At 45.1% G+C, this 17272-nt stretch overlaps 1 protein-coding gene across 1 annotated transcript; it reads left to right on the top strand.

The window, feature by feature from the left end:
* The first annotated feature begins 6307 nt into the window (after window positions 1–6307).
* On the top strand, window positions 6308–8553 carry LOC127052112 (zinc finger and SCAN domain-containing protein 29-like). Its single transcript, XM_050955427.1, has 2 exons — window positions 6308–6967; window positions 7992–8553. The coding sequence occupies exons 1-2, from the start codon at window positions 6319–6321 to the stop codon at window positions 8519–8521; spliced, it is 1179 nt and encodes a 392-aa protein (XP_050811384.1). The 5' UTR covers window positions 6308–6318; the 3' UTR covers window positions 8522–8553.
* Window positions 8554–17272: the final 8719 nt, after the last annotated feature.

Genomic DNA, 17272 nt, shown 5'->3' with positions numbered 1-17272 from the left:
GATTTTGGAGCTCAAAGTCCACATCAACCCTAGTGTGATCTTTCAAGTAATTGAGTCTCTTGTCTGGATGGATTCACTACCTGGCTCTGCATGCACATATAAATACATGACAGAGACAAGTATGTGAAGTTTTATCTTTTATTAGACCAACTATTGGTAGTGGTAGATACAAGTCTTTATGTGTCTCAGAGCTCTTCCTCAGATCTGAAGAAGGTAAGATTGTCTAAGCTAAATACAAGGTGGGACCGATTGTTAAACATAAGGGGTTCACACTGTGGCACTCTGGAACCCTCATATTCATCTCTGTCATAGAATTATGATATATTTCATACAAAGCATGCCATGTAGGATATCATATGAAAGGTTATGATCTGAGGGGTTCGGAGTGTGGGAGGGGGCTCTGGGCTGAGACGTGGGATTGGTGTGTGGGAGGAGGTGAGGGGTTTGGGCTCTGGGAGGGAGTTTGGGTGTGGAAGGATGCTCAGGGCTGGGGCAGAGGGTTGGGCTGTGGGAAGGGATTGCGGGCTCCGGGAGGGAGTTTAGATGCAGGATGGGGCTCAGGGATGGGGCAGGAAGTTGAGGGGTGGTAGGCATGCAGGCTCTGGGGTGGCGCTTACCTCAGGCAGCTACTGGGAAGTGGCAACATGTCTCTCCAGCTCCTAGGCATTGGCACAGCCAGGGGATTCTGCAAGCTTTCCCTGCCCATGGCACTACCCTCGCAGTTCCCATTGGTTGTGGGAGCTGAGTAGGGAGCCTGCCAGCTCCACACCACCTGGACTTTTAACGGCCCAGTTAGTGGTGTTGATCAGAGCTGCCAGGGTCCCTTTTAGACTGGACGCTGGGCAACCCTATGGGAAGACAAAGACTTGAATTGAAGAGACTAATCCCAGGTATATAGGGGAAGCCTGTGTATTAAGAACTAGAACCTATCTGCAATATCCAGTGGGGTGAGAAAACTGTTTGATCCAAGTACTGCCTAGTGTAATAAGGTTTAAGTTTTAGATTGTGCACTTACCTTTTATTTTCTTTGGTAACTATCTCTGACCTTTTATGCTTACCACTTATAATTACTTAAAATCTATCTTCTGTAGTTAATAAATCTGTTTTATATTTTACCTAAGAGTGTGTTTCGCTTGAAGTGTTTGGGAAATCTCAGCTCAGTGTGTGCCCTCTCTATATCAAGGGTGGAGGCGGGGCAGACTGGGCAATGATCTTACACTGGTCAGGCTTCTGACGTGGGCAAGACGGTATAGTTCTGGCGTCCAAGGCTGGGGGCTTGGGAGACTTGCTGGTGCCTTTCTTGTGTGATTTGTGAGTGATTCAGGGAGCAGTCATGCAATCTAACTGGGTATGGGGCTCCACATCCTGTTGTGCAGAGTGATAATAGCACCAGGAGGGGTTTGATGTTTGTCACTAGCAAAGCACTATGAGAGACTGGAGAGTTAAAAGGACACAGTGATACCCTAGTTCCACATTGCATCCCAGGGATCCTGTCACACACACATACTGTAGGAGACCACTAAAATGAAGTGGGCAATTAAGGGTTAAGAGGCAGTAAGATGTATTACAAATTGTTCTAATGAGCCATAAAACCAGAGTCTCTGTTAAGCCCATGGTTTTTAGTGCCAAACAGAGTTATGAATGTAAGTTCCCAGGTTCATATTTTGAAGGTGTTATGCAGGTTTCCTTTGAACACAAGGGTTGAGAGGTCAGGTCTGGAGTGATCGCTTTTTGAAAAGTTCACCCATGATTGAATAGGTGTTTTTGTCTTTATCATTTTTCTCTGTGAGTTCATTTGAGAGGGTATAAATACATGCACATATATGTACAATGTGCATGTCAATATCCTCACCTGTGTTATTAGTAACAGTGTAAATTAGAAAAAACTGTGTTTTAAAACAGATACTGCATCCAATACATTCAGCCCTAGTTTACTTCTCACCATTGATGCTGTTCATTTCCTGTCTGCACTTGTCTCAGTTTAGCCAGTTTCATTTTCTGTTTCTAGTCATTTTCACTATCGGGTTCTCCAGCAAATCAAATGTCCACATGAGGAACATAATGCCTAAAGAGACAGGCAGATTATTAGACAGATGTAATTGAAAGATTAGACAGGCAGACAAGTTCACTATCACAAATAAAAGTGCCTGAGTTCTCAACAGTGTAGGGAATGTTTAAGTAATTGTTCATTGACTTTTAAAAATATTTCATGGAAACATTTTGTAACTCTCTTGTCTTTCTTTTTTATAAACTAAATTTCAATCCTAAAGTACCTGACAGGACCGTGACTATTGTAACAGGAAAAAAAAATTGGCCAAATCATCCTCATCTCCACTAGGTGGCACTAAGCATTTCTGGAGGTTTCTCTCCTTGTCTCCAGACTATGCAGACCACAGAAAATTGAGTCGCAACAGCCAGTGTCTTTGCAGGCAATGAGGGAAGCATGCATCGATTAGGCTCAAATGGCCTGTAAAATGTAACAAAAGGTAAAGGTGGCAGCAGCAGCAGCAACTTCCCCATATCCCATGAGGCTTGTCATCCTGCTGATTTCAGAGGAACTTTGAAATGAAAGAGGGTTCACCCTTACAAACACAGCCTAAGGCCAGACTAAGCAAAACGGAGGACATTTTCTTCACCTATTCTTTCCAATAGGTTGAAACTTGCATTCTATGGCATTCTGAAGCACTGGTCTCTGCCTCCAGAGATGATGGTGCATTATTTATATAGTGTCACACAGTAAGGCTGTAACAAACATAACCATGGACGTAAATGTTTAGCTATGGATTGCTGTTTATATATGTTTTCCTATATATGATTACATGACATGTGTCATGGTTAGAGGGCTGGATGCCCCTCTGACCCCTCTCTGGTCTCTGAGTGCACCCCTGTGGTCCAAGCCTTGTGTGTTTACCTTTCCTGGGGTTCCAGAGTACCAGTCATGTTAGTCTGTATCCGCAAAAAGAACAGGAGTACTTGTGGCAGCTTAGAGACTAACAAATTTATTTCAGCATAAGCTTTCGTGGGCTACAGCTCACTTCTTCGGATGCATAGAACGGAACACCTATTCAAGTGACACCATTATAGGACCTATTCACATCAGCCATGCCATCAGGGGGCTCGTTCACCTGCACATCTGCCAGTGTGATATATGCCATCATGTGCCAGCAATGCCCCTCTGCCATGTACATTGGCCAAATCGGACAGTCTTTGTGCAAAAGAATAAATGGACACAAATCTGACATCAGGAATCATAACATTCAAAAACCAGTGGGAGAACACTTCAGCCTCTCTAACCACTCAGTGACAGATTTGAAGGTGGCAATTTTGCAACAAAAAAAACTTTAAAAACAGACTCCAAAGAGAGACTGCTGAACTTGAATTAATATGCAAATTAGATACAATTAACTGAGGTTTAAACAGCAAAGAGTCCTGTGGCACCTTATAGACTAACAGAGATAATGAGGTTAGTTCAATCAGGGAGGATGAGGCCCTCTTCTAGCAGCTGAGGTGTGAGAACCAAGGAAGGAGAAACTGGTTTTGTAGTTGGCAAGCCATTCACAGTCTTTGTTTAATCCTGAGCTGATGGTGTCAAATTTGCAGATGAACTGAAGCTCAGCAGTTTCTCTTTGAAGTCTGGTCCTGAAGTACATCGGCCAAACTGGACAATCTCTATGGAAAAGGATAAATGGACACAAATCAGATATTAGGAATGGCAATATACAAAAACCTGTAGGAGAACACTTCAACCTCCCTGGCCACACCATAGCAGATCACAAGGTGGCCATCCTGCAGCAAAAAAACTTCAGGACCAGACTTCAAAGAGAAACTGCTGAGCTTCAGTTCATCTGCAAATTTGACACCATCAGCTCAGGATTAAACAAAGACTGTGAATGGCTTGCCAGCTACAAAATCAGTTTGTCCTCCCTTGGTTTTTACACCTCAGCTGCTAGAAGGCCTCATCCTCCCTGATTGAACTAACCTCATTATCTCTAGTCTGCTTCTTGCTTGCATATATTTACCTGCCCCTGGAGATTTCCACTACATGCATCCGATGAAGTGGGTATTCACCCACGAAAGCTCATGCTCCAAAATGTCTGTTAGTCTAAAAGGTGCCACAGGACTCTGCTGCTTTTACAAATCCAGACTAATACGGCTACCCCTCTGATACTTAGGTTTAAACAGAGACTGGGAATGGTTGGGTAATTACACTAATTGAATCTATTTCCCTATGTTACCTTCTATGGGTCATCTCAATTATCACTTCAAAGGTTTTTTTTTCTCCTGCTGCTGATAGCTCATCTCAATTGATTGGACTCTTCCAGTTGGTATGCGTACTTTCACCTTTTCATGTTCTCTGTATGTATAAATATCTTCTGTCTGTGTGTTCCATTCTATGCATCCGAAGAAGTGAGTTGTAGCCCACAAAAGCTTATGCTGAAATAAATTTGTTAGTCTCTAAGGTGCCACAAGTACTCCTGTTCTTTCCTGGGGTGTAATTTTGAGATTCTCCCACTCTTAGACCAGATTCTAGGCCACAGGGTTAGAAACAGGTCTCAGGCTTCACATCTGTGCTTGTCCATCTGGGCATGGTACCTACAGTTCTTCCCTTTTGGATTTTGTGACCAGTGGTAAATATAGTGACCCAAACCAGCCTTCTCAAACCACAATATTGTTCAAATCTTACCACAGAAACAAAGTGTAACATAAGAGAAAAAGGATTTTGAAAACAACAAAAAATCTGCATGCATATCTATCTTACCTAAGCCCTTCCACCCTGTGAGGGGAGACTAGGAAGAGCTAGGGTGTCTGTGGGTGTCAGTCTGTTTCTCCCAAACAACAACTTCTGCTGGACAGACTGTGTCTTTTTAACTATTTATAGTCCTCTTGATCAGCCGGTGGCCAGAACTGGCAAAACGAGGAAGTGGCATCCTCACAGTTAGCTCAGGCATTATCTCAACATGCCATCCTCCTCAAAGTGTTTACCCAGAGGTGTCTTATCTGGAGTTATTGTCTTGCCTTCTGACTTATTTCCACACATCCTGCTATTAAGCTAAGCCAACATATTCATACAATAAACAACCCAATAACCGGGTCAATATACAGTATTCATAAATTATTACAAAATGCAACTCATAGCCATAGACTTAAATGTTTAGCTATGGCCTGTTCTTTATATGTCCTTTCAGGTATACAATTACAAGACAAGTATTATACTATTTCCAAGAACATAAAGTAAAAACTACATATCATGCCACATAAAACATTATACAGAATTACAAGGAAGACAAAGCTTAATTTACATACATTCTACTTGATAGCAACTAGATGTTTCCCTTTCTCCTATAATTGGAGCAGAAAGCTCTGTTCCCTTTAGGCCTTCTAGTTCTGGTGCTTACATGTGGAGGCACAGAGCTTGCAGTACACAGCCTTGGTGCTGCAAAGCTCAGCAAAGGGATTGGGTTCTAGGCATAGCTGGGTTCTAATCAGTACACTGAATCCCAAACCCCTCAATCAGAACCTGAGCCTCACATCTGTCTCCTGACTCTGAGAATAAGATGGACCAAAACCCTGGGTGTGAACATCCTAATTTCTAGGAATGCTTAGATCCAGATTGGAACATCAGGACTGAGGCCCACCTCTAACTTTAGAAGGAGAAGGAAGCTGTCTGGAGCACAGGGAGCAGGTCCCAAGCTAAGAATGGGGGAAGGAGCCAAATTAACTGGTCGGAAGTGAGACTTGGGAAACAGAGAAAGTGAGAGAGCAAGTAGGTAGAAATGAGCAGAAATGGAGGCAGGGTCAGAGCTGTGCTGGGGCTTATAGAGTAGGGTGAGTTGCTGTGGAAAAGCAGAATATTGAAATATTTCTAAAAGGCAGGGACTGATGGGAGTGGAAGATGAGGTTAACCACAAAGTGTTGAGAGGATTCACAGAAGATTTAATTGTATCTAAGAAATGGACTGGAGAACAATACTGAAAATATTATGCCACTATGTAAATCAGTGGTTTGCCCTTCCTTTGCAACAGTGTGCTCTGCTCTGTTCAGGTGTCTCTAAGGCCATGGCTACACTAGAGAGTTGCAGCGCTGGTGAGGGGGTTACAGCGCTGCAACTTAGGATGTGGCCACACTTGCAAAGCACGGCCAGTGCTGCAACTCCCTGGTTGCCGCGCTGGCTGTACATCCGGTCGAGCCTCGGGTGTAGGGATTCCAGCGCTGGTGATCCAGCGCTGGTCAGCAAGTGTGGACGCCCACCAGTGCTTTTATTGACCTCCGGGGTATAAGGAGGTATCCAAGCACACCTTAGAAGCCTCTCTGGTAATCATGCACACTCCACTGCCCTGGGCTCAGCTGACCCCACCTTTAAATGCCCCGGGAATTTTAAAAATCCCCTTCCTGTTTGCTCAGCCAGGTGTGGAGTGCAATCAATCAATCAATCAATCAGCGACCATGCCTCCACGCCCCAAACGAGCCCCAGCATGGAACAATTCTGAGCTGCAGGACCTCATCAGTGTTTGGGGTGAGGAAGCTGTGCAAGCACAGCTGCGCTCCAGAAGGAGAAATTATGATACCTATGGGCAGATATCACAGTCCTTGCTGAGAAGGGGCCATGAACGGGATGCGTTGCAGTGCAGGGTCAAAATTAAAGAGCTGAGGAGTGCTTACTGCAAAGCCAGTGAGGGAAATCGCCGCTCAGGAGCTGCCCCCACAACCTGCCGTTTTTACAAGGAGCTGGATGCCATACTTGGGTGTGACCCCACTGCCAATCCTAGGAGCATGATGGAGAGTTCAGAGCAGGGAGAAGTGGGGGAGGGTGTAGAGGAAGCCGACAGTGAGGCTACTGGCGTGGAGGGAGACATCCCGGAGTCCCAGGAGGCATGTAGCCAGGAGCTCTTCTCAAGCCAGGAGGAGCCTAGCCAGTCGCAGCAGCTGGAAGTTGCTGGTGAGGAAGAAGCTGCAGAGCGTGCTCGGGGTAAGCAGATTTTTATGTTTTGGGAGAGGAGGGTTTGGGTTATGGCTGCCTGCATGCATGCCTAAACGTGGAATAACCCATTGATTTGCTCTATCACGTCTCTGTAATCTGCCTCGGTAATCTCTTGAAAAGTTGCAGCCAGAGCATGCGCAATGTGCTTTCTCAAGTTTATCGGGAGAGCCACCGTGGTCCTTGTCCTGGTCAGGCTAACTCGTCCGATCCACTGTGCAGCGAGGGGTGGGGGGACCATGGCTGCACACAGGCAAGCTGCATAGGGGCCAGGGCGGAATCCACATTGTTGTAGAAGACCCTCCCTCTCTTCCCAGGTAACACGCAGCAGTGATATATCTGGCAGTAGGAAACCCTGTCGAGAATTTAGGGATACTTGAGTGCAGGGCGCCAGGTTCGCGGTCCCCCCCCCCCACAGTCCGGCGGTGCATTCCGGTCTCCCCACCCCCTTCCAGCATGTAGCCAGCCCCGCGGTGCCCTCCGGTCTCTCCCCCCCTTCCCAGCAGGCAGCCAGCCCCGCAGTGCGCTCAGGTCTCTCCACCCCCCTTCCCAGCAGGCAGCCAGCCCCGTGGTGCCCTCCGGTCTCTCCCCACCCTTCCCAGCAGGCAGCCAGCCCCGCGGTGCCCTCTGGTCTCTCCCCCCCACCCTTCCCAGCAGGCAGCCAGCACAGCTGTGCGTTTCCCCCCCGCCCCTCACCAGCAGGCCGGAAGTTACGCGGACCGCCCCCCCCCCCGCCAGCAGCTCGCCACCTTCCTTTTCACTACTGTCCCCTGTGCAGTACACCAGCTATCTCCTGTACCCAGTGCAGATAAACCCCAGTGACCCATCGGTCAATTCCCCCTCCCAGGTGCAGTCGGGGCAGAAACACTCACCCCATTGCTCGCCATGCCTTCGCTTCCCTGGCCTCTCTGTGTTATGTTAGGTATGTGGGAAGGATGCTACAAGAAGTCTAAAAACTCCTTCACTGTGTGATAATAAACAATGTAGCCTCTGTTTCTATCTATGTTTTTTTTAGTGACCTTGACTAATGCAGCCGGATCACCGGCCTCACGTCGCTTGCAGAACTTGAGAAAAAATCCGCGAAAATCAAAAGAAGAATTGATCAAAGCAGTTATGATTCACTACAACAGAGAAAGTAGGAAGACGCAGGAATGGAGAGAGAAAATGTATGAGTGGAGGCAAACAGAAAGCAGGAGAAAGGAATTGGCTACCAAAAAAACCTCAAAGCAGATGATAAGCCTCCTGGCTCGGCAAACTGAGTCTTTTGAGTCTCTCGTAGCCATGCAGGCAGATCTGTACCGTGGTAACCCACACCCCTCCCAAAGCTCTCTTTCTTGTTCCCCAGTATTTGCACAAAACACCTTTCTCCAGCAGCCAGTTTCTTATTACCCCCAGCTGCCCCTAACACCTGTACGATCACCTACCAGCCCTGATAACTACAATTCTTACCCTGTGCACTCCACCCCCATTACCCTGCAGCATAGTAATCCTGAAGTGCAGCAGACATTGAACAGTAATCCAAACAGGACATATTCAAACCTCTGAATGTACAGTCCACCACCCTAACCCCTCTGGCCTTTTATGTACTGTACTTTGAATAAAGGATTTTATGGCTTTTAGAATACGTTTTATTATTGCAGGAAGTGGTAAATATTGTACCCCAAGGTAGAAAGGAGCACAGCAAAGGCACCAAACATTACTGTTGGCTCTCAGCATCAAATTGCTCCCTTAAGGCATCCCTAATCCTTGAAGCCCTTTCCTGGGCCTCTCTAGTAGCCCTGCTCTCTGGCTGTGCAAATTCATCCTCTAGGCGTCGAACCTCGGAGGTCCATTCCTCACTGAATCTTTCACCCTTCCCTTCACAAATATTATGGAGGGTACAGCACGTGGATATAATAGCGGAGATGCTGCTTTCCCCCAAATCTAGCTTCCCATAAAGACACCTCCAGCGCCCTTTCAAACGGCCAAAAGCACACTCCACAGTCATTCTGCACCGGCTCAGCCTGTAGTTGAACCGGTCCTTGCTCCTGTCAAGCTTCCCTGTATACGGTTTCATGAGCCACGGCATTAAGGGGTAAGCGGGGTCTCCAAGGATCACAGTGGGCATTTTGACGTCCCCTACTGTGATCTTGCGGTCTGGGAAAAAAGTCCCGGCCCTCAGCCTCCTGAACAGGGCACTGTTCCGAAAGATGCGTGCAGCATGCACCCTTCCAGGCCATCCTGAGTAAATGTCAGTGAAACGCCCACGGTGATCCACAAGCGCTTGCAGAACCACGGAGAAATACCCCTTGCGATTAACGTACTCTGATGCCAGGTGGGGTGGTGACAGAATAGGAATATGCGTCCCATCTATTGCCCCTCCACAGTTAGGGAAACCCATTTCTGCAAAGCCATCCACAATGTCCTGCACGTTCCCCAGAGTCACAGTTCTTCTTAGCAGGGTGCGATTAATGGCTGTGCAAACTTGCATCAGCACCATTCCAACGGTGGACTTTCCCACTCCAAACTGGTTCGCCACCGATCGGTAGCTGTCTGGAGTTGCCAGCTTCCAGATTGCAATAGCCACCCGCTTCTCCACTGGCAGGGCAGCTCTCAATCTCGTGTCCCTGCGCCGCAGGGTAGGGGCGAGCTCAGCACACAGTCCCATGAAAGTGGCTTTTCTCATCCGAAAGTTCTGCAGCCACTGCTCGTCATCCCAGGCTTGCAGGACGATGTGATCCCACCACTCAGTGCTGGTTTCCCGAGCCCAAAGGCGCCGTTCCACGGTGCTGAGCACGTCTGTTACTGCCACAAGCAATTGAGTGTCTTGAGCGTCAGGCGTTTCAATATCATCGTCTGACTCCTCACTGTCACTTTGCAGCTGAAGGAATAGCTCCACTGCCATGCGTGATGTGCTGGCAACATTCATCAGCAACGTCCTCAGCAGCTCAGGCTCCATTTGTAACAGAAATCGTGCTACAGACTCACAATGCCACCAAACTGCTCGGAATGTGTAGCAAAGCACCATGGGGCGTTGGAACAGGAAGCGGAAAGACCCGCACACTTCCTTCCCCTTCCCACAAGCCACAGCGCCAAAATGGGACGAGGTGCTCTGTGGGATAGCTGCCCACAATGCACCACTCCCAACAGCGCTGCAAGTGCTGCAAATGTGGCCACACTGCAGCGCTGGTAGCTGTCAGTGTGGCCACACTGCAGCGCTGGCCCTACACAGCTGTACGAACACAGCTGTAACTACCAGCGCTGCAAAATTGTAAGTGTAGCCATGGCCTCAGATGATATAACAAAACTGGTGGCAGCTGAGCGTGTGTGTGTTTCAGAGATTGGCAAAAAGAGTGATTGGGGGATGAAAGCGCTTCCCTTCATTGCCACTCTGTGGGAAAATATGCACTCTTTCAGGATCCACACTATTTCTGTCCTTTGTTCTTCTTCCCTCCTCATCCTCCTTTATCTTCTTCTCTGTCCCTTTAAGGCTTATCTCTCTCCCTGTTTCTGTGTCTCCTTCCCTGAGGTAACTCCCAGTTCCCAGCCCTAGGGACTCCTTTCTCAACCCCATCCAAAACAACTATCAGCAATGAAATAGCTAATGCTAACATTCAAGTGATCATTGTTAGGCTTTTGCACTAACATGGCAATGATATTGATGAGGGGTGGAAGAATTCACACCTCTCTGAAACATTGTTTCAGGCTGTCTGCAAACTCAGGAAGACCATCATTGAATCAGTTACAATTGGGCCCTGTTTGGAAGGGTATCTTCATAACCACAAAAACTAGAAACTTATTTTGTAAGTGAGAGCTTGGATGCCTTAGAATGTGAATATGTCATGTGAGCCACACAGATGCATCACACAAGCTGAATCTGGGCCATTGGCCAATTTGTTGACACTCCTAATACCCCTCCCCCTGCCACGCACACATTTGGTAGCGAAGCCCATTTGATAAATTGCAGAGACATTTGATAATTAATATTATTCATACATCTTTGACCTTCACACTTGTGCTCTGCCTGCTAATCTGTCTCTTCTGGGATTATCTCTAACCTCTGAGCAGCTTCAAATGGATGCCTTTAAAAATAAATAAATACATAAATAACAACCAGCAAAAGCAATGTGTTCTGCTTTCCTTTCAACGGAAGAATCACTGTGGTCACGGGAAGAGGACAAGTTATATACAGGCCTGTGCCAGTAATAGACTTAAGGTTTGATATCTTGTGATCAAATAGGTCTAGAAAAAGAAGATTAATATACCTAAAAATGAAGGAATCTCAGTTTCACAGTAGGACAAGAGCAGACATTCTCAGAGGTCCAGAGAGGCCTGGGCCACTTCCAGCTTTTGAGGCCCATAGCCATAATAAAAATAAAAAATGATGACACATGAAAACAAAATAAGGCACCAAAAAAAGAGTGAGACATACTTGTAATTTGAATATTTTTTTTATTTAACAAATACTTTTCTAGCCTTTTTCTGTGCAAATGGGACGTGCATAAAAACAAGTTGTAAATCTTATCAAATGCCAAAAAATTAACAAGTGTCTAAATTTGAGGCCCCCTTTGAGCTTGAGGCCCAGGCCAAATGGCCCTCTTGGCCCTCCCTTTGATTGGCCCTGGACAAGAGCTTCTGCTATCTCTGTTAGAGCCTTTGAGATCAGATCTGAAAATCACAACATTATCGGGGGCAGAAAAGCTATTTTAGATCTTTTATATAGTTTGCTAAACTGCAAGCCAGATCCTCACCTTATGTAAATCAGAATAGCTGCACAGATTTGACTGGAGTTATGCTCATTTATACGAGCTGAAGATCTTTTAATCTGTATTCTTTTAATTTTCCCTTCTCTCTCTGCACAGCTGGGTTCTTGGCACTAAGAAAGCCTGGCTTTACAAGCAAAGGGATATGAAAAATAGCCCCAATAATTTTTTTAAACCCTAAAACATTTCTAAAATAGTGCCTCCATAAAATCAGAGACATATAGTGAATACATGATGGTGTGGAAAAGTATAAAGGTTTTTACTGATATGCGTGTTAGAGGTGTCTTGCCTGCCTCAGTCATAAAGTGTGTAAATAAACATTTATTACTTCTCCACTAGTATCACTAATCACTGTCATTGCTCTTCTCTGGCTATTTATATTATGTCTTTTTCAATATGATTGGACCAAGATTACATGAACTATCCCAAGGTGAGGATGTAGCCATGTAATGATATTAAAATATTTTACATATTTTCCCCAGCTCCTTTTTAATGCAGGCTGATATTGTATTGTTTTCAGACCATTTTTGCATATTGAGCAAACATCCTCCCTGATGAGCCTGCCCAAATCTTTTTCTTGAGAGATGACAGCTACTTATTCAGAAGCTGTTCTATAATGTATGTAAGCAGATTTAAATCCACAGAAGGTAGTCACTCTACAGATGTGATCAACAATTGGTTCTAAATCCAATAGGTGGCACTCTGTAACCATTATTTGCATACTAAAACTGACTCTTCCTTTTATTAAGCAAGGACAAAATTAACAACAGAGCCCCAAATTCAAGTTTTCTGAGAAAGGATTTTACAAACACCTGCCCTGAACAGAAATAGCTTAATGAAACAATAATTAAAAAAACCCAATTACAATAGTAGGTCTTTATTGAACCATTTCTCCGCAGTGTTGAGAATCAAGGCACACTTTGCTCTGAAAAATGCTACACCTGCTGTTGTTGAAAGTGACACCTCATGTTTCTATAACTGAAAGAGTTTAGAGAAAGAAAATATTTTCTTCTGTTTTTTCAGTTTGTATTTTGCATTCAGTTTGTGCATTTGACTAGAATCAGTTTCACTGATTAACCTGATGTAGTGTATCGGTATTAGGGCGCTTCTCTTTAAATAGTTTATGAGCTTCTAGTGGTCCTATGTTTCAGAAACTACCAGAACCCTGTCAGAGTAGTAGCTAGTAGGGTTGCCGGTTTTGGTTGGACATATTCCTGGAGGTTTCATCACATGACATTCTTTAATTAATCTTTAATTCCTGGAGACTCCAGGACAATCCTGGAGGGTTGGCAACCTAATCTAGGCCTTGCATGTTGTAGGTAGTTAGTAAATATTCTTGTTTGGACCTCTCCAGGTGCAGGTGGGTTCTTCCTTTTATGTTTGTTATGTAAAAAGCAAAAGTCACACTTATTGCCATAGTCAATTCATTTCTTGTTTACGTGAGACTTTCACCCAGCAACTGGAGAGAGAAAATCTTTCAAAAAGTAGGAAAAGGTGAACTGCAAAACCACAGAAATTGGCAAGGCAATTTAGGGGTGGATGTAGGACCTGAAACTACTTTAAACACAATGTTTTTGTGTTGACTAGATTTCAAGGGAGTAGCAGGCCCAATGGGAATTAGGTATTTTCAGAAGCCAGAGTAAAGACAGGCTTTGTTTACACTAGAAGGGGTTTGCCCTATACCAGAAAACCTTCCTAGCAGAGATGCAGCTTATTCCAGCAAGAGAGTTTTTTTTCCTGTATAACTTATATCAGTTTAATGAATTAAATAAGCTAAACCAACAAAAAGACATTTTTGGCAGTTCAACTGAGTCTGCACAAGGCCCTTTGCCAGTATTGATGTCAGTTAGGGGTGTGATTTTTTTTTCAACCAAAAGTTGGCAAGGGTAGATCTGGCCTCAGACTGATCTGAATGTTCATATACCCAAGTGCTGGGCCTTCTCTTTAACCAACTACCCTCCTGGGACTTCACTGAACATTATGCTAGTATCAGTGTGTTCCTCCTAATTACTACATTACATTAAGAACAATGGGGTGTTTGCATGTGTTACCCTGTGCATAGATGTATGCATGGTATGAGACAGGTTTGTTTGTGGGTGACTATGTGTTTGTGAATTTTGACGCATACACGTGAGTATTTGTGAGATGTGACATGCAAGTATGTGCATATGTATGCAATATGATGCATACAGCTATATATGACTGCGTGCAAGCAGTATGATTTGCATTGTGTGCACTGAGAGGTTTAGGGACATGTGTGTTTACTGAAATATGATGCATGTGTATGATGTGTGGGTGTTCATGTATGATGCAATGCACATGTGTGTGTGAGGGATACAAGTGTACAGTAGGTAGTTGTGTGCAGTATGATGCATTTTTGTGTGCATGAGTGTGATGTGTAGGTATATGTGCAGGAGAACATGTTCACGTACCATTTGTGGCAAAGTACCTTCTCCTCAGCAGGCTCAGGGCTTGGCTACACTGGAGAGTTGCAGCACTGGTGGTGGGTTTACAGCGCTGCAACTTAGTAACTGTCCACACCTGCAAGGCACATCCAGCGCTGCAATTCCCTGGCTGCAGCGCTGGCTGTACACCTGGTCTGCTTGGGGTGTAACAATTGCAGCGCTGCTCATCAAGTGTGGCCACCAAAAGCGCTGTTGTTGGCCTCCAGGGTATTAGGAGGTACCCCAGAATTCCTGTCCACAACAAACCGGAAGAATGGCTGAACTCCAAGCTCCCCGGAGCTACTTATCTAAAAAACAAACAGCTGCTCTTTGCTCCAGCAAGCGAGCTGAGGCAGGGAAATTGCTTCGGGATGTTCACAGCTGTTTGCTTGAGAAGAGAGGGGAGTCCCTGTTGAGCAGCTGCTTATGTGGTCTAAAGGCTATTTAGGAGTGCATAATTTGCATTTAGCGAATAAGAGAGCAGTGGGGGAGGGGGTCAAAACTTTTAAAATGATTGAAGGTAGGTGCAGTGTATCTTCCAGTCCTTGGAACTTGCAAGGCAGGGAGCTGAGAACAGTGTCAGCTCCAAAAATCCACTCTGTCTCCCCCATGCTCTCTGTCACACTCCACCCCACCTCCCTGTTTTGAAAAGCACATTGCAGCCACTTGAATGCTGGAATAGCTGCCCACAATGCACCACTCCCAACAGCGCTGCAAATGTGGCCATACTGCAGCACTGGTAGCTGTCAGTGTGGCCACACTGCAGTGCTTTCCCTACACAGCTGTACAAAGACAGCTGTAACTCCCAGTGCAGTACAACTGGGAGCGTAGCCATACCCTCAGTCCTTTTTAGCCTTGGAGACACAGGCTCAGGCAAGGCAAATCCTTACTAGTAGCACAGGGTCCAGCTATTCCTTTCTCCTTGTGCTTGTTTTCTTTCCCTGAGGGCATGCATGCAGCCAGCCTGGGTTCAGTGTCTTGCTGCAGCCAGCTTACTAGCAGCTTCCCTCATCATCCTCCTCCCATCCCACAGGGGAGGGTTTAAAAAGGTCACAAGTAGTTGGAGCCAGCTGAACCTAATTAGTTCCCTAGTAACCCCTTTTCCAGCTGAACCTTATTTCCCTGTGGTTATCTCTCCTCAGTGGATTGGGAGAGGCCTTTTAACCCCCTGGGACTAATTACTACCCCCACCCCTTGTAGCTGTTTGTCCTAGATTTACCACACATTGTATTTGTATGATTGCAAAAATGTATAGGTTTATAAGTTTGTGATGTATAATGTGTTTATACTTTTTAGTGTGTGTGTGTGAGCTCATGTATTACATGATGCACAGGTGTGTGTAGGTCTTAGTATACACTGTGATAAATAGACATGTATGATGTATTGCCTAGACAGAGAGCTATGTGTGCATGACTAACAGCACTATACAAATTGTACACCAGCCTGTGTACTATGTCTCAGGGAACTATCTTGCCCATTATGGATGAGTGACTTTTTAGGCAGATATCAGGGTGGGTGGGTCCCCCACCTTAGGGAGCTCATAAAACCACAGGGGGGACCAGACATCACAGCATCTCCCCATCCCCTTTCACACTGTAACTCTTTATCTCTTTCTGCTGTTTATGCAGAGCTTACACCTTTTTGATTCTGTGTTTCATGGAGTGTATGAATATTCTACCTAGAGAAGAGATTCTTGTTGTCGGCCAGGAGAACGTTGACAGTGCCTTTTGTTGGCTCCCCTAGGGAGTTCATGCAAAACATATTGGAAATTCAGCAAACCACAGGGTCCCGAAATGCTTCCAAACAAGAACAAATTAGAAAAAAGCATCAAATTGAAAACATAATTTTCAATTAGCGGCCGTTCAGTGGAAACAGGAATGTGGAAGGGGGAGAGCTGGCGTGTGAGAGAAACTGAATTTGTTAATATGCTTTGTAGATACTTGCTGGCTAGTGTGCTTTTTTATTTTTCCCTCTTGTAAGTGCTCACCTTGCAGTAATTTGGCAATGCTCTCATCACTGCTGTGTGCTCTGCTTTCATATTACCACTAAATAGGATCTCTACACAATAGGAGGTAAACTAGAGCTAATGAACTGTAGGATTCCTTATGTGTGTCACATGGGTGTGTGAAGATGTATATTCATGTGCCATAAGATGCTGTCTTCTTCTTCTTAGCATATGTGTAACATGCCTCAATTGGCATGTGACCAGGATTCATCACTGAATTTGGTCCCTTGGTGGGATCATGAGCTTGCGCAGGCCAGTTGCTGATGGGGAGTGTGACAGGAATGCTGATCCATGTCCCCCATATGATGCAGTGATACATGCAAGGAACACTAACTGTTCCGTCTGTATTTTGTGGTTCCTGCAGCTTTTGTTGACTCCACGAAGGAACTTTTAAACCTAATTTCCAATGAGAAATAACTTGGACCATTTAAATGGTACTGCAGTAATAACTGATTATTATTAATAAATAACCATGTAGCTAGAGCTGGCTGAGTACTGTGAAAATGGGGTCCTTGACCACTCATTCAAACTCCAAATGGCTGATCAGTTCAACCATGGTGTGTTCCCTTTTTATTTGGCATTTGCGAACATTCACACAAGCAAGTTTTATTCACACAAATATTTGGGGAATGATTGGGACTGTTCATTGTGCAGATATTCAGATTTACAGGTGAACAAGAGTATTGACAAATTATTTGCTAGTCACCATTCGTCAGTCTCCTATACAAAATAAGTCATTCATCCAGCTGCGAGGCAACAATATCATGTGACTTAAGTGGCCAATCACATGCCACAAATAGTGTAGAATGAATAATGAACAGTTCATGAGCAACTAGATTCTCCAGACTGTTCAGTGACAGTGTGCAGGTGCTGAGTGATATTGGTAGCCTGTGATATATAGGAGATCAGACTAGATGACCTGGTGGTCTCTTCTAGCCTTGAACACTATGACTTTATGAATGCTTATAGGAAGGCAATTTGCAGGAAACAGGATTGGTTCGTGAACAATTTGCAAATAGAAAAAAGGACTGTATTTGTCAGGCAATTTATTGGTAACAAATAATTTAGTCTTCTCTTATATGTTGGGCAAACCTGGCTAATATTA

Source organism: Gopherus flavomarginatus, chromosome 5 (assembly GCF_025201925.1).
Source record: "Gopherus flavomarginatus isolate rGopFla2 chromosome 5, rGopFla2.mat.asm, whole genome shotgun sequence".
Classification (NCBI taxonomy): domain Eukaryota; kingdom Metazoa; phylum Chordata; order Testudines; family Testudinidae; genus Gopherus; species Gopherus flavomarginatus.
The sequence above is the reverse complement of the archived record's forward strand: the minus strand, read 5'-3'. Positions and strand labels throughout refer to the sequence as shown.

What these genes read in the sequence shown, in the direction of transcription:
- LOC127052112 (XM_050955427.1), top strand. Translation starts at nt 6,319, where the DNA reads ATGCACACTCCACTGCCCTGGGCTCAGCTGACCCCACCTTTAAATGCC. An exon ending in AGCTGCAGAGCGTGCTCGGG is followed by an intron (nt 6,968 to 7,991) that starts GTAAGCAGATTT and finishes TGTTTTTTTTAG; the next exon opens with TGACCTTGACTAATGCAGCC.